This window comes from Lissotriton helveticus, chromosome 8 (genome assembly GCF_964261635.1).
Source record: "Lissotriton helveticus chromosome 8, aLisHel1.1, whole genome shotgun sequence".
NCBI classification, from domain to species: Eukaryota; Metazoa; Chordata; class Amphibia; order Caudata; family Salamandridae; genus Lissotriton; species Lissotriton helveticus.
In genome coordinates, this window is record NC_136069.1 from 1,348,903,002 (window position 1) to 1,348,925,006 (window position 22,005).

A 22,005-nucleotide genomic window follows, 5' to 3' on the forward strand; every position below is an offset into this window, starting at 1 on the left:
CCCCCCACTAATAACTCATACTTGTGCACCCAACATCTCCTCATAGTCAACAGAAAACAGCTATTCCAAACCTGACTTAATGAAATACACTTGGATGCCTTCAACACAGAACTATCTAAAAAAGCTAAATCACTCAGATTCACCCTCAACATGCTGTAAGGAACATGTCACCATTAAGATAAAAATAGCATTGCTTTCACTCATGAAAAAAGTAAAACTTTCCTTTGTGATAGTAACTTCTCATCTGAAGAAGGCAACATTCTGCTCCAGCTCGGACTCTACTGGTTAAACTGAAAGGCATTCTCCATGCTGTGGCTTGTATGCTTGCACCAACTTCAACGATGCATTATCAATAAAGTTACTGTGAATAGCACCCCTCTCTACAGTCAGATCGTGTAAATGTGCCCCCATGCACTGTGGGATGCGTCCGTTGTGACAATCTGTGGCTATGGGTTGAGAAAAGGCTGCCCCCTCCTCAGCAAGTTGTTTGTTTTCCACAAGTGCAGATAGCGATAGGAGTGGGGGCTGATCAACACCAGGTCTTTCTAAAGAGCCCCTTTTTAAGGCCACTGACGCATTAGGCATTCCTGCAGCAGATGCATGGGTGAAATCTCACCTGGGGTCTTATGGCGATGCAGGAGGCCATCATCCGTAGCAGGCACATGACTGTCCTTACTGAGACCTGTTAATTTGTCTGAAAGAGAGGTAGCAACGTTTAGAAAGACTAGAGCTTTGCAGCAGTGGGCTATGCCTTGTTGACGGCTGCATTGAGGATGGCTCCCAGATAAAGTTGAATTTAAAGGGGATGGAGATGAGACTTCACAGCACTGATGGTGAAGCCCAATTCGTGCATTAGGTCTATTTTGCCCAGAGTGTATGCATTGTACTGCACTGCACTGCACTGCAGTCAATTGTCCAAGTAGGGGGAATACATTGATGCCCTTTCTTCGTAGGTGCACAGGCACTACTGCAAGGCATTTTGTAAAAACTTGGGAATGCGGTGGTGACCCTGAAGGGCAACACTTTGAACTGGTAATGGTGACCATTTACCACAAACCAGAATTAGCCTCCAATGCCCCAGAAGAATCGGAAAGTGGAAGAAGGCGTCTTTGAAGTGGGGTGCCGCCATGAAGTCGCCTTGGTGCAGCAGAGATACGACATCCTGAAGGGTGACCATGTGGAAGTGTTCCGAAAAGATGTACCCGTTTAAAGGTCGGAGGTCGAGAATGGGCCTGAGAGACCTGTCCTTTTTGGGAATGAGGAAGTAGAGGGAATACACCCCTGTTCCCTGTAGGTGTGGTAACAGAGGCTCTAAGGCCCCCTTGAGGAGGGGAGCTTGGACCTCTTCCTGAACCAGATGTTGGTGTTCTGGGAAAAGGACATGCCTGTAGGGTGCTATGTAGCACAGGGAGGAGGTGAGCTGTAGGCAATACCCGTGCTGGATGTCTTAAACCAACTGGTCAGAGGTTACGTATTGCCAAGCGGGAAGAACATCGGCAGCCGTCCCCCGACAGGCATTGCGTGATCCGGGGGAAGGAGTGGCAAGTCATTGCTTGGCTGAGGTAGCTCCCTTGCTGCTGAATGAGTGTCAGCGTCAGCAGTTTCCTACTCAATACACGCTCAGTAAAAAAAAAAAGAAGAGCTTCAACTCCATGACCTGCTAGTTGACTACTCCCGATATGATGTTCTTAACCAAAACGTGGCTAACTGAAGCCTCCAACCCCACTATCGCTAGCGCGATTCCCCCAGGTTACCAGATCCTAAGGAAGGATCGACCCGAGGGGAGGGGGTGTGGCCTTAATCGTTAGGAGTTCTTTCAGCTGTGCTTCACTACCGATTATGGAGATTGTGGGGGCTGAGAGCATGGGTTTCCTTTTAACCTTCTCTGCCCACCGGTCCATAGCGGGTGTAATAATTTACCACCCACCGCGGCCGGTAGGAATGTTTTTGGAGTCCATCAGCCATGCTATCTCCCCTATAGCAAAACACACAAGATGATGGACGGAATGTTGCACAATGGCAAAACATTCACCCCCAGTCACAGATATGGGTTTAATCCATCGTTATTTTGCTCACCAAACCACCCCAGTTCAGACATGGCTATATGCAAATCAGTCTTGACCCTGTACCTCATGGGAACAGTCCAGACCGTACTGCCAAGCTTTGTATCGCATCGCATCTCCCCTATAGCGGCCAAAAATAGCCACTGCCTGGTCCTTGGAGATTTCAAAATCCATATGGACAACCCCTCTGAACCGGAGTCTATGATGTTGTGCGAATCTCTTGACATACTTAATTTGACCCCGTATGTCTGCCTCCCCACTCATGAAAAGGGGCACACGCTGGACCATATCTTCGCATCTATCCGGATTGAAATGGATGCGCCCCTACCCATAGCCTGGTCGGACCATTGCTTGATAGGTTTTAGAGTCTGTAGGGCGCTAGACTGGCCCCAACCACATGGTAAAGCCCGGGCCAGCAGTTTTAGGCCCTTCCATTTGATCTCCCCAGAGGCCGTGCAGAGCGCACTTAGTCTGTACCCAGTCTCTCACAGGAAAACGGTAGTCCAGGCCTTGGTGGTCTTGAGACTGGATTATGTAAATTCCCTGTATTTGGGACTCCTGGACTATTTACTTGGCCGATTACAGGTGGTTCAGAATGTGGCAGCCAATGCCATTTTTCTGGCAGGACCTCGGACAAGCACGAGCCATCTTCTGTCTTCCTTACACTGGCTTCCGGTTCGGAAGAGGATACATTTCAAAGCGTTAGTTTTGGTCTTCAAAGCCTATCATAAGATAGGAGCCCCTTACCTTTGGGAAAGATTTCAGCACCATACACCTCAACGAACTTTGAAGTCCTCTGCCCAGCTCCTGATCTCCACTCCAAAGGTCCTGCTCTCCCGGATAGGGGGTATTGGAAATGGGATCCCTGGCTGACCAGGGCTTTCGCCAAAGTCAGTCAGAGACCACCACCCCCAAGTCAGGGCAAGGGAGTTACACGCCAAGATAACCCCTACTCACCCTCTAGGTAACGTGGCGCGAGCAGCAAGGCTAAACTTGGAGGCGATGTAGGCTAAGTATTTGCGCACGCACCCCAGCAACAACAACCAAAGACCCACCACAAAGGAAACTCCACACAAGGTTATATAAAAATAGCCTTTGTATTACACCAAAACACATTAGATAAAACACACACTTTACAATGTGCCAGGGGCACGGGCAGAATTTACAGGGGATATGTACAAGACAGGGCCACCTGGACCACTGTCAGGAATCAGAAGTAGCACTTTCAGAAATAGCACTTAGTACATAGAATATAGCACAAAATAGCACACAACCAGTAATCACTGGTAACCAGGACCTCACTAGCACCACCTGTACTAGGGAGAAAACAACCACCTACACATCACAATACCTGTGGGGGTGGAAGCACATAACACATGATGCAATGCATAACATTCATTCAGAGGTGTAAAGGCACATGACGCATAAACAATACATTCAGAGGTGCATAGAAAGTACAATTGCGCCAAACTCACGTAAGTCACCACCTGTGACTGTCCCTAGGCCCTCTGGCCTTGTTGGGGCTAGGACGCCCTGTGTCCAAAGTCCAGGGGGGCCTAAACGTAGCAGTTGCCCACAAAGTGCTGGGCAACTGGCGCAACAATGTTTGAGCCTGCCAGGGCTCAAGAACAACAGTGGGGCCAATGGGGGAGCCTCGCTGGGCTCTGAATAAACAAATGGCCCCTGAGCCTCTCTGGGCTCTTAAACAACAATGGGGGCTCAAGAGCCTCTCTGGGCTCTTCAAAACGACTTTGGCGCCTGGAGCCTCTCTCTGGGCCCTAAGAAATAAATGTGGCCCTCCAGAGCCTCACTGGGCTCTACACACGAAATGCTGCCTTGGTGGAGCCCCTCACGGGGGACTCAACTTTGCAAATGCCCCCTGAGCCTCTGGGGCTCGTGAAGCAGAAATGCCCAACTGGCCACTTCGTCAGAGTCCCGCTCGGGCACTCGGGTACAAACAATGCCCAGGGAGCCTTTCACTAGGCTCCACACCGCGAGCACGGGAGCGCGCTACTGGGGAGGGGGGCGGACACTGTGTCCCGGTGCCCCTCCCTCCCTCTCTGTGGCCACACTCACCGGCTGTTGGCTCTCTCTGGACTCCTCGTGCTGCAGGGGCTCTGTGAGGCAGCCGGGACGTCCTCTTTGCTGCGGGCTCCTCCTACTGCCTCCTGGCGGCACTCTGGGGCTCTCCCTCGGTCGGAGCTTGGCTCTCCTTCTTGCCGGGCCGCGGGCGGGGCTCTCTCACCCTCGAGAGCCTCGCCGAGGACAAGACGCTGGCAGTCTCCTTCTGGCTCTCCCCGGGGCTCTCTCTTCACATGGGAGCCCCGGCAGTCAGCTTCCGGCTTCCTCCTCTGGTGCAGGAGCGCGGGGTGGGCTCCTGTCAGCTTCCTGTTGTCCCGCTCGTCCCGCCCCCGGCCTGCCTGACTTCCTGCCGGGCGGCGGCGGCGATATGGACGCAGCAAAATGCGGCAAGGAGCGGGGCAATGCCGGGTGGGCACCGGCTTTTACCAACACAGCGCTCTCAGCGCTAGGAGGACAGGAAAAGCGCTCCAGGCGCTATGGGGCTAAGGTAAAGCGCTCTCAGCGCTAGAAATCAGAGACAGCGCACCCAGCGCTATAAGGAAATCAATAAAGCACTTCCAAGCTCTCCAGCCAAAATAAAGCGCTGTTAGGCGCTAGAAGGAAAACGAAGCGCTCCCAGGCGCTAGGAACCTCAGAAAGCGCTCCCCAGCGCTAGCAATAGATAAAGGTCCACAAATAGTCCTTCAGCAAGGCAGGGGGGGCAAGGCTGGGCCCAGAGCCAGCACACTGGGTCTCCAGGCAGGGAGACACCCCAAGTGGCGGTCCTCTGGCCCAGCAGCAGCAACAGCCCCCTCAGGATCCTGGAAGAGAACAACATTTGTGGGGACACAGCCCCATTTTTATACAGTGCATTTCTTTGTTCAAGGGTGCAGAGAGGGGGCGGAACCAGTCGCAGCTGGTTCTTGAGTACTCTGTTTACCTCAACCACCCTCTCTATTCACTGGCAGGGCTTGGGTCATTAGACACACCACAGGGGGGCGGAGCCAGCATTGTGTGGGGAAAACCCAGCCCATCCAGGACACAGGTACACTCCTCCCACACATCACTCATGCTAATCTCCCACTCACCACCGGGCAGACCCATCCAGACTTCCTGGAGCCTGGCATGCCAGCCAGCTCCAGCCAATCACGCGCCAGCACACATACAGCCATGTCTAGAAATGGCGCTTCCCTACTAGACACATACATGCTGCATACACCATCTCGCAGCATTCACTCTCACGAGTTCACACATACCAGACTCAAGCCTGTACACCCCACGCATCAGGAACTACCAGGGACACATATATTCCCCATGCATTCCTATGGGCGGGCAGGCCTAGCTCAGGACATGCACTCAGAGTGCGCACGCACTTTCCACTGGGACACAGTGAAAGCGCGCAGATTCCCAAAAATCACCATCACCAGGTCACCATTTCACGCAAAAAGTCTAGGGGTGAACCTGCCCTAAGGGCCAAAGTCCAACAGGGGGCAGATCTTTTCGAGTGGCGGCCTCTCGCCTGTGGAATAGCTTTATGTTTTTGATGGGCATCGAGCTGCTCTTGGAACTTCTGGGGGACTGGTTAGACTGGTTCATGGGCTGGTCTTCCAGTTGGAGTCGAGTGTTTTGGCACCGGCGTCGACTTGTGCTTCTAGGCCGACTGTTTTGGATCAGACATTTGGGTCGGTGCCAGAATGGGTGATGTTGAGAACCTCGGTTTTAAGATTTTGTTTGGCGCAGAGTGAAGCCGAGAGTGGGGTCCCAAGTTGACTGTCGCTGCCGACCATGGCCCAATGGCAGTGGAGGTCCGGAAGCCTGCTTTTGTGGTTCAGAGGAGCTAACTGCCCCTTGTGGGGTAGATGCTCGGAGTGGTGCAGAGGGGGAACTGTACTCACAATCTAGTGTGCCAGCAGGAGGCCTTCAATCTTGAGGTCAGAGCCGGAACTCTCTTCGAGCAAGAAAGCTGCATCGTCAGCAGCATGAAGGCTTGGGACGATGTTCCCCCTTGAGGTGGAGTCCCACTGCCTTGCGATTCGGGAAGAATTATTCGAAGAAAAATCAACTCGCACACATCTGAGCCCAACACTAGATGGCAGGAGTATGCACAGCATGTGCATCTACAGTCACACAAGCCTTAATAGCTTTTGGAGCCTTGTCACTATGAGGGGCATGCCAACATTAAATTTTTATAAGTTCCATGTCTACATAATAGACACACTATCTTGTGGGATACATATTATTTATTAAAAAGGAGTTTTTGGTTTGTTTGACACGTCGTACTGCATGTTTAAGTGGCAGCAGTCAGGCTACATTGGTAAGCTTGAAGGCATGTTTTCATTCTCACACTAGTGGATGGCACAGTAAGTGCTGCAGTCAACAGGCAACTCTTAACTTTCCTTGGCATATGTGCTATTTCTACACTATATACTATGGCCTTGCAGGAAAGTTAAATGTGAATCAGGGATTAGCCAATTTGTATGCGTTTTGGGAGTCAGAGCACACACAATTAACACTGGACATCTGCATCCTAGTGTGCAAAGTCTAAAAACCAGCAATAAAACTCAGCAAAAGATAGGATGACTATGCAAAAAAGGGCACAAAGAGTTTAAATTTTCATGAAGTCTGGGGCAGGGTTCAAGGTGTTGTTTATTCCATTTACTGCCTGTGGATACATTTACCAAGGATTTATTGCTAGTTCATCTGTACAACATCATGATACGTGTTCTGTGAGGCAAAATGTTACTGGGCCAGCTAGACCAGAAGCCTACTCTGATATTACAATGTGGAGGTTGGTGCTGAGGTAAAGAAGTCCGTTAGGGATGTGTGAGGGGATGACGAGTTGGAAAAGAGAAAGAAACTTGAAATTTGAGATTTGTAACACAAATTGTGAGGAACTGTATCCTTTTCCTTTACACTGCACAGGTAGGACCTGGGTGGGTCTTAAATTTAAAGGACTTCCTGGAAACTCGCTTAGGCTTATCCCGAGAGACATGCCAGGCTCATGAACTCAGAAGTGATTCAATGAGTCAGTCATTTTCCACATGCATAGGGATTCAGTAGAAAGAAAGTTTAAAAAAATGGACTGCAGGGGATGTTTTAGTGAGGGTCAAGAATATATTCAGTCTATCAACTAGAGAGTTTAGGATATAGAATGATCACTTGAAGAGAATGTAATCCCAGGTTAGTTGCATGGGACAGTCACAGGAATATTTAATGAACCAATCAATCAATTGATGAAGGTCTAAAGAGAAAGAATATAAATTATTAGTGAGTTATTCTCACAAGGACTTACAAAAAGTGTTTATACTGGGATTAGTCAGTAGTGCTATCACAGTGAATTACTAGGTGACAGTCTGAGTGGATGTGCCATGAAACCGCCTGGTAAAAGCTGCGCTAAATAAATGTTTTTAAATTCAAATTCAATGTGTGCTTGTAGAGTACTTGTGGATAATTAGATAGTCGTTAAAACATAACTGTTAAGTTCTGTGTGTGCTTTTATAGTGTTCATGTGTAAACTGGCCTTTATTCTGTTGTGTGGCTGTTGGAGTCTGGAAAAAACTGGAAGCCTGGTACAATAAACTAAAAACCAACTACATCATTGTGCGAAGGTATTTTACAAGTTGGCAACAATCACAACTTGGTATAGCCCAGGGAAAGGTCAGTCTTGTTTTGTGTACAATACTAGCTTCCCAGCAACTACCTAAAGAGAGGTTTGGCTACAAGTGTAAGGTGCTGCTGGTACAAATGTATTGAAATCTGCACTAGACTCTGGAAAATCACTGGTTATTCCTCGATGTGAGTTTATAGGAAAGGAGTAAACTCAGTACTGAGGGTTTGATCATGCACCGAAAGAGTTTGACCACATACATCTATAAAAAAAAAAAAAGAAATCGGAGCTAAGGCGCACAAGAGAGATCTGTTGCAAGCATAAGCATAAACGACTGCTACATGTATAGAAGATCTTTTGCCTCACTGAAGTATCCCAAGTCACCGGAAAGGTTGCTGGAAACTAAAAACTGTCCTAGTACAAAGCAAGCACATCAGATGTTGCTAGGCCACAAGGACGTAGCCAAAAGAAGGCCATGTGATGAAAAATAGTGACTGGAGTTTACATAGCTTTGCAATGAGTTGCACAGCAATGGGGCAACTCTGACGAACACAGAGCAACATTCTGATACAGATTACAGGAGGAAGAATGCACATGCCTCAGAAAACAGGAGGAGCAGCGTCTTTGTTGTAGGCGTGTACTCGATCAAGGACAGGAAAGATTCAATATAAAGCGCAGCAAACAGTGTGGGCAATATAAGAGTGAACGCCACTTTAGGGAACACGTTTGGACAAAATATTTAAATTCTCATGCTGTTCTTTTGTATTTTGAATACATATCATGTTTTAAAGCAAGGACATAGGACTAGTCCAGCTGAGGTGAAAATAAGACTAAGAACCAGTCCACTCTTGTTGGACCAAGAACATGGGTGCCCAAACATAGCTTTTACAGCACTACAAATGCTTATTCCAATGGCATTAGAGGCTGTTGTGTGTTGGTCTGAATGGAAGAAATATTTTGTAAATGAATAACAAACCTTTGATAATGAGGAAACATACACGGAAATAAAGAACATTATTTTACTACTTTCGTAGGGCCCGGAGGTGGGGGCAGGGGGATGGGAGGGGGGTAGCGGGTCACAGAATTCATAAAACAATCCTAAAAGGTGCTAATGTATATTCAAATACTAGTGCATATTTAGGTTTACTCTATGCAGCCAAAGTATGTATAGTTACACCAAAACAATGCTATTGGGTTTAAAGAATACGAGCCTTAATGGGCAGATTTGAAAATGTAAATGACAAATGAAAAACCAAATTGGGTAAATATGCAAATAATACTGGGAAACAATAGAGACTGTGGATTCATTCAGAATCTGAGGTAGTGGAGAATTTCACCATTGAGGGATGAGATGATGAACATTCAATGTAAGTAAAAGTGGAGACAGTACTAAACCTGTATTGCGTAGGACTCTTAGTGGGGCAGCGTTACATATTGAAGCGGTCTCTGGCTCACATATACTATAATTGCAAACAGTGTGTGGAAAGGAAAACTCATAGACAAATAAGGTGTCATTTTAGTCTCAGAGGTTGATTCAGTTTCTTTTTTTAAAGTCAGGAGATTTGACTGAAAAGGTAGATTATCAACTTTAGATTCAAGAAAAAAGGGGAGCTGTATTAGTGAAGCAAGAGTGATCTATTACTATATAGTAGATCCCAAACACAAGGAACTGTTGGTGATCACTAAAAGAGAGCAAACAGGTCAATAAATGTCGGACTATAGTGTGTGTGCCAGTAGATGAAAACCTACATACTACTGTACACAGTCCTAGCTTTTTAGTATTAAATCATTTTATTGCAAGAAAACATCACAACAAGAACAATGGCTCATGCTGGAAGTGACACGGATCACCCATGATAATGCAAGCAAGTGAAAAGGCCCACGATGCGCCCAGGTCATTTGGTGTAATACACAGCAAGTCGCCTACAACCCAACTGGGCCGGCCGCGTATTTAGGGATCGGGAGCTGCCTTTGAATGTAGTATGCTGTGAAGTAGAGCAGTAACAATCCCAACTAGTCCCACCCCAAACCACACCCCCACCCCCCTCCTTGTCCAACGGATAAAGCTACAGGAGAGTGATGCCATTTTAAAGCGTTTCCCGGGAAGGTGCGCTCCTTCGAGCTCTCGGTCTACGAGACTGTGTGGTAGGGTCTGTAAGCGGGGTATCCGCCAAACGCAGCAGTGGCAGGTATCGGGGGCAGCTCAGCTCCCTGAACTCCCCGGTGAGCAGGGTCAGGAACGGTCGCCAAAGTTCTGCAAAGTCATCGCCCCTCCCAGCCTTCGCCAGCGACAGCTTCTCCATCCCCAGGATCGTCCAGAGCCTATGCAACCACCCAAGTTGCTGAGGAGGCTGAACATCCCTCCAATGTGCCACAATATTCTGCATCGCAGGTCCCAGTGCGATCGCTATGAGTCTCCCCCTCACGGATTTCAGGGGGTACATCAAGGCATTAGGGAGGCCGAGCAGCACATAGGCAGGGAACCTGGGAAGCTGGGTGTCTAGGTGCATATCTATTAAGTCGAGGATTGTGTTCCAGTAAGGTTGCAGACGTTCGCAGCTCCAGAGCAGATGTTCTAGGGTGCCAAGCCCCCCGCAATCCCTCCAGCAGCGATCAGTGACTCGGGAGTCCCAGCGGTGTAGGCGTTCTGGTGTGTGATACCAATACGTGGCCACTTTGGTCAGCATCTCAGTAAGGCCCATGTGATAGGCTGAGTCGCGGGCTCTGTGATATATGCCTTCCCATTCCTTGTGAGTAAGTGTCCTCCCCAGGACCTTCTCCCACCTGCCCCCCCCTGCATTGTAGGAGTGTATGTTAGTGAGTAGAAAGTGTTGATACAAGTCTGAGAGCAGCTTCTTATCGGAGGTACGAGTCAACAGCCATTTTTCATATGTCGTGAGGTGTCGCTGTGCACCGGGCTGAATGGACGGGTGAAGAACCCAGTGACGGACCTGTAGGTACGGCAGGCGGTCGGATTCCAGTATGCCGTAATCCTCCTTCACCTTCGGAAAGGGAAGAATACCGTTAAGGTCAAACATATGACCCACAGCTCTGCAGGGCGTCGTCCTCCAAACCGTAAACGCCTGCGGGTCAAGGCCCGGAGAGAAGTCCGGGTTGCTAAAGATCGGTGTCATCGGGGAGGGGAATGAAGTGAAACCCCGCCGTACCGCCACCGTGTCCCATGTGCGCAGGACCGTGCTCGTGATTTGTGATGCATAAAGATTAGGGGGTCTATGGCGACGCGGTAAAAATGGGACTCCCTGCAAAGGTCGGCCCGCTACCGCCTGGTCCTGGAAGAGCCAGTGTTTACTGGATTCTAGTTGATGCCATTCCACCAGCGTGTGCAGCTGGGCGGCCTGGAAGTATAGGGTAAGATCCGGTATCCCCACGCCACCATGAGCTGGGGGAAGTGTAGCAATCAAATGCTTGAAGCGCGGCCGCCGGCCATTCCAGATATACCGCGCTAGGTCAGATTGCGTCTTGTGGAGCCACCCAGCTGGCGGGCGCAGGGGGAGAGTTTGAAAAACGTAAAGAATCTGAGGCAGCAAAGTCATTTTAATGGCCGCGATGCGACCCAGCCAGGAAAGCGTGAGGGGTTTCCACCGTCGTAGCTCTCCGCTAAGGCGCGCGCTGAGCCTCGTGTAGTTGGCCTCAGCCGTAGCTCTCACCGTCGGTGCCAACAGAACCCTGAGATAGGAAACGGGGGAGGCGGGCCATTGCAGGTCATACTCAGCCTTGACCTCTGCCAACACGTCAGGTGGCAACGAGATGTTCAGGGCTTCTGATTTCTCCACATTGACCTTGAAGCCAGAGGCCATGGTGAAGGTGTGGAGTTCCACGAAGAGCGCCCGGAGAGACTGCATCGGCGACATCAGGGAAAGCAAAATATCATCGGCATACAAATTGACCTTATGCGAGTCCCCGCCGAACGGGATACCCTCAATGAGGCAGTTTTGTCGTATACGTTGTGCCAATGGCTCCATATAGAGAGCAAACAGCAGGGGGGACAGTGGACAGCCCTGTCTGGTCCCTCGGCCAATCGGAAAGCGTGGAGATGTGTGACCATTGACTCTGACCGTCGCGGCCGGCCGACGATAACAATTAAAAATCCGGTTGCGGAGAGTCTCCCCCATGCCAAACTTCTGGAGTACCAGGTCTAGGTACGGCCAGTGCACTCGGTCGAATGCCTTCTCGGCATCGATGGTAAGGAGCATGCTGCCCGGTCTCGTTCGAGACCCGGCCTCTATCAAGTGGAGGACTCGCCTGGTGTTATCGCTGGTTTGCCGCTGCGGGATAAATCCTGCTTGGTCGGGGTCCACTAGTTGCTGCATATAAGGGGCGAGCCTGCTCGCTATGATCCCCGTGTATAATTTGAGATCTATATTCAACAGGGATATTGGCCGGTATGATCCACACCGGGTGGGGTTGCGGCCAGGTTTGGGTATCACCGATATCGCAGCCTCTAGTAGATCCAGGGGTACAGCACCGGGCTGGTTGAAGGTGTTAAATAGGTAACGTAATAAAGGGGCCACTTGGGGGCAAAACGTCTTGTAAAAGGCCGCCGAGTAGCCATCTGGTCCTGGCGATTTACCCGGTTTCAGGCGGGATATTGCCGAAATCACTTTCTCCAGTCCTATGGGACGATCGAGGAACTCCGCTTGTGCCTCATTTAAGGAAGGGAGGGTTGCGCCCTGGAGATAATCCTGGCTGGACTGCAGGTCTAAGTGGTCTGCCTCATAGAGGTCAGCATAGAAGTTCCTGAAGGCAGCGGCAATCGCTCCATCTTCCACTATCGGATCGCCACCCCCAACCTGGATGGTTCGAACGAGTCGCCGCTGCTGCTGTTCCCTCAGCCTGCTTGCCAGGAGTCTCCCACATCAGTCCCCTCCGGTATAGTACGCGTGGCGCAGCCGAAGAGCGGCATATTCCGCCACATCTTGATCCAGGCCGCAAGCATCTTCCTTTCCGTGCACAATTGGTGCCAAGCCCGGGCTGCCCCCGTACGCTGGTGCATTTGTTCCAACTCCGCCACGCGTTGGGCGATCTCGGCCCTCTTCTGTGCACGTTCCTTATTGTTCGCCGCGGCTAGGGAGATGAACTCGCCTCGCAGGACCGCTTTGAGCGCTTCCCATTGGGTGGCTTTGGTGGTGTCGCCATTCGCGTTGTGAGAGAGGAATTGGCCCAGGGCAGTCTTGATGCGTTCCAGCACAGCCGGGCTATGTAATAAGCTATCGCGTAATCGCCAGTGCCGCTGGGGTCTCGGGGCGGACGACATCATGAAGGACGCCACCACTGGGGAATGGTCTGACAGGGAGGCCGGGTGAATTCCAACGTCCCGGGTGCAGGACGCCAACTGGGAGGAGCATAAGAGATAGTCAAGACGCGCATACGTTTTGTGGGCCGCCGAATAGTACGTGTATGCCGTGGTTCGTGGGTGTACCTGTCGCCACAAGTCAAGTAGGCCCAGATCTGCAAGGCGGGTCTGGCCCATTTCCGAGAGCGCTCCCACTTGACCTGAGCGTTGACCGGACTGATCTCCGGTGTTGTGAAACACCAAGTTGAGGTCCCCCCCCAGCAGTAAGTGTGTGTGCGTGTTGGCTGTGACTGCCTCTAATGCCGTATGTAACAATGCCTCTTGACCGTCATTGGGTGCATAGATGGAGCCTATGAGAAGTGTCTGCCCAGCGATGCAGAAGCGATGTGCCAGCAACCTGCCCTTGATTTCAGCTTCCTTATGTAGGACCCGTCCCTCAAATGTTTTGGCCACTAGAATCGCTACCCCAGCTGCTTTCTTATTCGCAGAGGAAAAGAATTGCTATGGAAAGGAGCGTGATTTAAGTCTATGGTGGTCTTTGGGGAGCAAGTGTGTTTCCTGCAGGAGGCAGATGTCTGCTGCGGAGCGCTCCAGGAGTGAGAGGATCGCTCTGCGTTTGATTGGGTTGTTGAGCCCTCTCACATTGAGAGTGAGGATAGTCAATGGGCGAGTCACGTCAAACCTACAAGTGGAGTAGCTATGCTGCGCGCGTAAGCCTCAGAGGCGAACCAAGAGAAACTGCCCTGTGTAGGGCCCGTGGACAAGGAGGAATCCCCCTTCCCTCCCTCCCCTTCCTTCCCTCCCTCCCTCCCCTTCCCCCCTCCCTCCCTCTCTCTCCCCCCTCCAACTCCCCTCATCAACACCCCCATCTCCACCCAGATCCCCCCCTAACCCCAACAAGAAACCATGGAGGAACATCCCCATGTCAGCCCCTAAGTACATTATTGTCCAAGTCCGGCCCCACTAGGGGACAAGTCAATGGAAGTTACCTGAGTGGACGTCCGGCCACCAGGCCCCTCTCCCTCGCTCCCCCTTCCTGGAGCCCAATACCTGCTAAACGATCAATGCTGAAGTGTTCTCCCCCTGAGAAAGCCTCAGGCAGTCGGTGCAGTGTCGCGGGCCACCTCTCGCACCGCGTTGGCCATATCCGCCCTTATAGCCTGTGGATCTGGGCGCGCACTGGATCCCGATGATCGACGGCTCGAAACCCGCTGCCAGCCATCTCTCGTGAAGCGCCGCCGTCGCGGGGTGGACGTGTCCTCCTCAGTCGCTGTGATCCCCAGCACCCCGCAAGTGTCCTGGAGGGAGCGGAGTTGGTGTAGGGTTTCATTCCACCTGAAGATGATGCGGAAGGGGTGACCCCAGGCATACGGCGTTTCATGTTCTCTTAGAAAGTCTGTCGCAATCTTAAAGGACTTACGCTTTTGGAGCGTGATAGCGGAGAGGTCTTGATAGAGGGCCACTGGATGGCCTCGGAACTGTAGTGGCTGCTTCTTCCTGGCTTCTCCAAGGATACGTTCCTTGAGTGGGTAGTCCGGAAGAAAGGCCAGAATGTCCGGCGGTGGGGCTGCGGTCCGTCTCGCTAGTTCCACACGGTGGGCCCTGTCAATCCGAATGTGGAAGTCAGCCGACTCACCCAGGATGTCGCGGAACAAGTCCTGTAGGTAACCCCCCACATCGGTACCTTCTTCTTTGGATGGAACGCCTCGGACCCGAATGTTCTTCCGGCGGGACCTGTTTTCAAGGTCCTCGGCGTGAGCCTGGAGGTCCAGCTGCTGGTCTTTCAGGCGGATCACCTCCTGCTGCAGCTGCACTATCTCCTCATCTCTGGCGGTGTCCGCACCCTCCATGGCGGCCACTCTCTCCCCGAGGCTGTCCACTTCTCTCCGCAACTCCCTGACTTCGCCCGCCACCTCCTGCTTCAGGGTAAGGAAGTCCTCCCTAAGGGAATTGAAGAGGGATTCCAGAAAGGAGCGATTATAGGTGGTTCGCTCGTGTCAGCGTCCTGCTGGCCCTTTGACTGGCCCGGTGATGGGTGCCCCCTGTCCGTTTTCGCTTGGGATTTATTCAGCATCTCAGGCAGCGTCCGCTCGCCCTTCTTCCCTCCTCTCTGGGCGGCCATTTCGATGGTGGTCACTCCTGCTCCGTTCCGATGCTCAATGAGTGTGGTTGTCACGGGGCGCTGCGGCTAGGCCACTTGGGTCTCCTGCTCTCAGGTCTCCGTTCGTCCCCCAGTGGATCGGCGTCTCTCGGCAATGGCCGCGTGCTCAGCAGCACGCACGTGGCGGCAATAGCGGACAGCGGGCCACGTAAGTAGGCGCACCGTCAGGGAGGTCGCTCTATGGCCGGGGGTGTCAGCCGTGCTGAAGCTTGTCTGCCTGTATCTCGTCCGTCCCCCGCAGCGGGGCGGGCCACCTCACCATCGAGGCACCGACCCCTCCGCAACAACCGGGACCCCAGCGAGGCTCACGCAAGGGGCCCCAGGTTGAATCAGGGCTTCGGCTTCCAGACCTCGTGGAACGTTGGCTCGGCAAGGCAGGCCGCGGCGCCTCAATCTCTTCCAGGCCCGGGTGTGCCGAGACAAAATGGCGGCGGAGGGCCTCGGCGCAGGCTGCTCCCCCGGGTCCCTCCAGGCTAACTGGGGTCCCCCGTCACCGCCTCCGCGGGAGATCCGGGTCAGGGCCCGTGTGACGGGCCGGGCGTTCGGGGCCATCCCGGTAGACCCGCCGGGCGCCCCGGTGGCTATCGGGGAGTGCTCCACCTGTGCAGGCCGCAGCCGCGGCCTCGATTAGTTGTCCGGGTGGTCGTCTCCGCCTCCACCGGGCGCCAAGACTCGGGGCCCGCAAAATCACCGGGCCGTGCTGCTCCGCAGGGTCAGGCTGTGCTCCTCTGTCGCGAGTCGGCCTCCCAGCATGGGTTGCGGCAAGGCCTGACACCTTCAACCCCCGGGCCGGAGCCTCTCTTGCCGCCTCCGGTTCCGGCTACCGCGGCGGGTCGCCTCGTCGCCTGTACTCGCCCTCTACCTCAGCTGTGCCGGAGTCCGGGTGTGGTGCGGGGTCGTCTGGGCTGTCGTGTGCACTCCCTGACGGATCGGAGGAGCTCCGGAGAGAAGCGTCCGCTCACTCCGCCATCTTGGCCACGCCCTGCGATCTCCAGTCCTAGCTTTTTAGGCACTTACTCTTTTAGTAAACCTGATTTATGGCCCTAATATGAGTACGTCGGTCCACAACACCGCTGTACTTGCAGTGGCAGTCAGTATTACATGTGTGGAGGTCGGATTGCCACAGGACAGCTGCGACCGCCGGGGATCCAGGATCTTGTGGGGATGGTGCAGCAGTCAGAGGCTGAAATATGCAGACGGTGCTGCAGTGGCACTGCCAAGCACATTTCGAGTTGCATCTAAACTGCCCTTTTCATGGCAGTGTGACCACCATGAAAAGGGTGGTGGGGAGGGAACTAAGGGGGCCCTAACAGGGAGCCTTGCCGTCTCTGGATTCATGTGGGGAGGGGGGCGGCACATATACCATGCAGCAAGGTGCAGTCAGGGCTTTGACAGCGGCGGTCTGCATGTTAGGCTCTTTTATGAGCCTAACAGACTGCTGCTGCAAGATGGCTGCAGGACTGCCCACCAGACCGGGATTGAATTCCTAATCTGGCGGGCAGCAGCACACAGCTTTAGCAGTCCTACTGCAGACGGCGTGTTGCACCGCCCGCTGTAGGAGCACCAAAGTCATAATAAATCCCTTTGTCGGTCAAATAAAGGGGTAGCCATTCACTCCATTAGGTGAGGCAGGTGACCTTAAAATGGATGTGGGCAGGGGCTAGTGTAGATGGCTATAAACCATTAGTTCAAATGTAAAATAAGCCTACTTTAATTTTGGGACAGACTATTTATTTCTTTAACTGTAGTTCGGTATAAGTGAAGACTAATCATCACACTCCGTGGCTCCATACATACGCAAAGCCAGCCCTGACCCATTAGATCACAAGAACTTATGAGGATGGAATGGATGAAGAATGGATGAAGAACACATGATTTCACCCCTGGAAATTGACATCATGCATGCCTCCAGGTAATGCTTGCCTAGGACCTCTCTAATATGCAATTAGAAGTAACGTCTGCATGGCTGCATTAAAGAGTGGACATGCAAGATGATAGAATCCAAGTAAAATTCTGTTAATCATTTTGCCATAATTCTCCATTAGGTGTTGGCTTTCTTCAAACCTTTCTTATAACAAAATAAAAAACAGACAAGGAGCTAAATGCTGCCCTGAAAATAAAGGTTCCACGAGCTAAAACTAAATCACAGTATAAAGTTCTGCAGAAATGTATGAATGGCAAGAAGAAAAGTAATTTTCTTTTAAAAATATTATTTACCTTCCAAGCGAAGCAAAATTTCCCAAGGTGTAAAACACAGCAAAAAGAATAGTCCCTTTACGAGGCACCCACAGCAAACAAACTCCCTAAAAAATAAAAACAACTTTTAAGTTTAATGGTTACAGATAACATGACTGTCTTAAAGTAGCAGTTCTTAACATTTTTACTTCTGTGCGCCCATGCCCCCCCACCCAATCCCTACTGGAAGCTGGGTACCCTGGTCTAAATGTTTTATATGACTTGTACCTCAAAACAATGCACAAAAATACATAAACAGTATATCAAACTAATACGTACTTTATGAAATATTGAATTCATACACAACAATGTACACAAATAAACTTTATTTTATTGGGAAGGTGGGGCTTTTAAAAATGTTGTTGTATTTCTAAATGAGGAAGCATTATGCTATGGACTCTAGAATACATGATACTAAAGCATGCTCTCTTTCTGCCAGTACATACCAGTGCTTTAACGGAGGCCAACAATCGTACATAGTGGATTCTACATAATTGAAGCTAAGGATATCAACTTAACTTTTAGCCACCAAGTTGAAACTCAGTAACAGTTAAAAAATGTTTTAGCATTTTAAAATTTAGTTTTTTTACGGATATGCTTTTTCCATCAGTTGATCTGATATAGTTTCTAAACAGTCCCGGACCCCCTGAGCTCCTGTTGCTGACTTCCAGGGGTTCATGGACTACCGATTTGTCAGTGAATGCTGGTTTCACTTTCTCCTCGTTGGTTTCTTACTTCCATGGAGCATGGACCAAGTCCTAATTAATATTTTTTGACTGTTCTTCCGCTGGGATTAAGGTACTTTTTTCTTCTTCTCCGGTCATCACTGTTGTTGCTTTACTTGTTTCCCCCATGCTCCCACCTGTCTCCATTTCACCCACATCCATGCATCGTTGCTTCATCGTCCGATGTCATTGCTTCACCTTTGCTCCCTCTCTCGTCGTTGAATGACCGTTGTTTTTGCTTGACACGTGCCCTTGCCTGTTGTTACTTGCAACTTTCTTGTGGTTTACCCACCTCCTCCCCCGTTGTTGCTTGCCCCGTGAAATTAATGCTAAGCCTGTTTATAAGAGTTCACATGATAAACGTTTTGCTAAATAGTGAGACTGCTCAATACTGATGCTTCTGTAGCACCGATCAGACATTACCATTTAGTTACCGAAGAGGAAGCCTATTTGCAAATAGTTTTATGCGGACACAGTGCAAAGAAGGATGAGCATTAGATGGAAGAAGAGGAGACAAATAAACCAAACAAGGTCAAATCCATAGCCATAGAAAAAAAGACAGAAGATGGTGACTGCAAGATCTCTTACGTCAATACTGCACAAGCAGTTTGTAATCACAGATAAAAGTGTAAATCAGATTGTATTACACTACCAAAATGTGACATTATATCTGGCTCCTTGTCAGTTGACGTCTACCCAGGAGATTTATAGCCAGACACGAGGGGAGTCAGCACTCTAGGCGTCTGATGCAGCAGTTGCACAGTTCGGATGCGAAAGCGGCCAGAGTAGCAGCCGGTGTAGCTTGCTTGCCTGCGCTCTTGCTTTGCACTGTCAGCATTCCCCAGCACCTGACATGCCTAAACCCATCTACAACCACCCGCCGTCCCCATGCTGCTAGCCTCTCTCTTGCAGTCACTTTCCCTCATTTTCTCTGTGAGAGCGGCAGTAGTGCTTCGGGCAGAATACCACGTTGGCCCTGCAACGAGGGGAGGAGAAGGCAAGGATGTGTGCCCATACAATCACAAGGGCGGTGGAGGCACTACTGGTACTATTTGCATTTTTTCTATACTAGCACCTTCTACCTGCATCTGCTTGGAGCTGGACTTGGGTCATCTTGCACAGCCTTAGTTTTTAATGCGTAAGCACTTGCCCTGTGCGATATGCCAGCAAAGTAGGTTAACGTATTAAGTGGCAGGGGAGCAAGACGCAAGGTGGTATGATGTGATCTAATGCTAAAGTTCAAACGCCTAATGCTAAATATAACAAAGACATTATGAGGAGGTGGCAGTATGAAGGCAGAATTACTGCACGTTGGAAACTGGGTTTTCACACATTTAGATCAGCTTATCTGCTTCAAGCCTACCATGCTTTATCGTGTAGGCTACTAGGGGTGCTGGCAGCTTTCCAAAATATCTATTATGTCACTATTAAGTCTTCAGTTGTCTTCCGTCAGCTACTTGGCTACATGACTTTCATTCTTCTTCTTTAGACTGTTAGACCAGAACCAAGAATGCTTAGAAACTTGATAGTTCAGGAAGGGACAGAGAAGGCAGTTGAGAAGAACCAGGGTCCAGTCCCCTAGCTAACACCTCGTTGAAACCAGAAAAACGTACTAAAGTATTGGCCAGGACGCCGGCGATTGGTGGTGCCTTGGGTTCAGGAAATAAACACCAAAGTTCTGAATAGCCCTATGTCTATCCAACAGACTCAACAAATGGTTGGGCAAACATAAATTAAACATCAATCATGTCATCCATGTTGGGCTGATCCAACAGTCCTTGTTATGGAGTCCGAGGTACACCAAAACCCTTAGAAGGCATACACGCCGGATGAGCTCTTTGCATACATGTTGGATGGGGGGAGTGTGAGTAAGACCAGGCCTAGGGTGAGGGCTACGGGCAGAGCAGGTACTGTCACTGATACGAAAGGAGAGAAAGCAATCGCAGACCTCTCTGAGGCCATGCTCATAAAAACAGGAACATGAAATAAAGATAAATGCCCTAGATTTACAATCAGAAGACATTCTCCCTGGAAAGTTGGATGAATCTGGGGAGTTATTCAGCACGCCCTTCCACCTATCCTTTGAGGAACTCAACGCCCTAATGGGACCCGTATAGGAAAATCAGCTTTATGGATACAGCCTGTGGGAGAAATCTGGCAATGGACTGTTTGGAAGCAGTCACAAAACTGTATCTTACAGAATCTTTGAAGTACCCCGTGATCGGAGAGCTGCATACTCACATGCTTTTTTCATACGTTACTTTTCTCTTTTTTAAGCAAACACTTTACACGATTAGGGTACCAGAGGATGGGTCGACGACCAAGGGAATTCGCTGATGGATTATGAACTGCTGTACCAGTGTTTTTAATGTCTTCGTCACTATGCTCTTCTATCCCTACAGGTCGGCCCCGGGACACCATAACACACACAAAGTAGGTAGCACAAAAGGGCACTACTCAGTGTGGGATAGTTTATACACTGTATGTTTTTATGTTTTCTCACCTGATGAATCGCCTCGGATCCTTATGACCAGCTCCGGGACAAAAGATGTCGACACATTCATGAAGGAGTGACCACAACTAGGTCCCGCTCTCGAGACGGTAAAAAGGTTCTTTACTCGATCTCAACACTCAGACTAACCGGGATGCTTCTAAACCCAGAGGTAGCACTAACCTACTATAGGTTTTTTATACCTGGAAGGGTACTCCTGCCAATAAAGTACAGCGTTGGAATTCCATTACCAGTTATAACCTGCATTCTACACTCCACATCACTAGTCACCTCACTTGCATTCATAAAACGGCAGCCTTTGTAAAAGATCTCCGCTAAAGCGACCCTTCAGGGGACCCGTTGGGCACTGCAGCGCCGGCCCAATGAAGAGCACCGCCCAATAATGAAGCATGACACTCACTAAGGGTGTGTGAGGGCATCAAACAGTCCCGCTGATTGTCCCGTTCCAGTACTCTTGCCCAGGCACTCTTCATGTTCCGAGAGATTGTGCCTCTCCCCTTCTTTCTTTCCTCTCAGGAACATTAGCCCCATTGTTGAATTTCATGATTCTTGCTAGGAGCACACGCTTCTGGACCTCTTGAACCTGCTCCTTGTCCCCCCCTGTACCCTTTCCCTTACACAATGGTCTTTTGTTTGATATGTAACTGACAAATTAGGAAACGACTGTAAAGGTGAACAATCTGCAGATTGTGAAACGCCTCCAAAATAGTTTGGAAAGGCCTAACCTGTGTAACCTGACAGCAACAGCTTGAACCCAGCTGCACAGATCTGCCAAAATCGCCCTTTTGATAGATAGGAAAACTGGATTTCAAATATTAGATAAGCAAACCTTGCTGCACACAAGCTAGTAAGCATATTATTTAAGATTGGAACATGTGTGACATTAGAAGTGGTATGTTCCCCCACGGACTACGCCCCAAAATCACATTGTCACTGGTCAATCAATCAATCAACAAATTTGTATAGCGCGCTACTCACCCGCTAGGGTCTCAAGGCGCTGGGAGGAGGGGGAGTCGCTACTGCTCGAACAGCCAGGTCTTGAGTTGTTTCCTGAAGGAGAGATGGTCCTGGGTCAGCCGTAGGTGGGTGGGTAGGGAGTTCCATGTCTTGGCCGCCAGGTAGGAGAAGGATCTTCCTCCGGCGGTGGTTTTGCGAATTCGTGGGACGGTGGCGAGGGCGAGGCTGGCGGATCGGAGCTGGCGGGTGGGTGTGTAGAACGTGAGGCGGCTGTTGAGGTATTTGGGGCCGGAGTCTGAACGTGATCCTCTTGCTGACGGGGAGCCAGTGCAGGTCTTTCAGAAGGGCAGAGATGTGGCTGTGACGGGGG

At 50.6% G+C, this 22,005-nt stretch overlaps 1 protein-coding gene across 1 annotated transcript in view; it reads right to left on the reverse strand.

Moving 5' to 3' along the window:
- SFT2D2 (SFT2 domain containing 2) overlaps positions 1–22,005 on the reverse strand; it is a 109,390-nt gene that overhangs the window by 36,742 nt on the left and 50,643 nt on the right. The window contains exon 3 of the mRNA XM_078658335.1: positions 17,424–17,509. Within this exon, the coding sequence (XP_078514461.1) occupies positions 17,424–17,509 (86 nt within the window). The remainder of the gene's footprint in view (positions 1–17,423; positions 17,510–22,005) is intronic.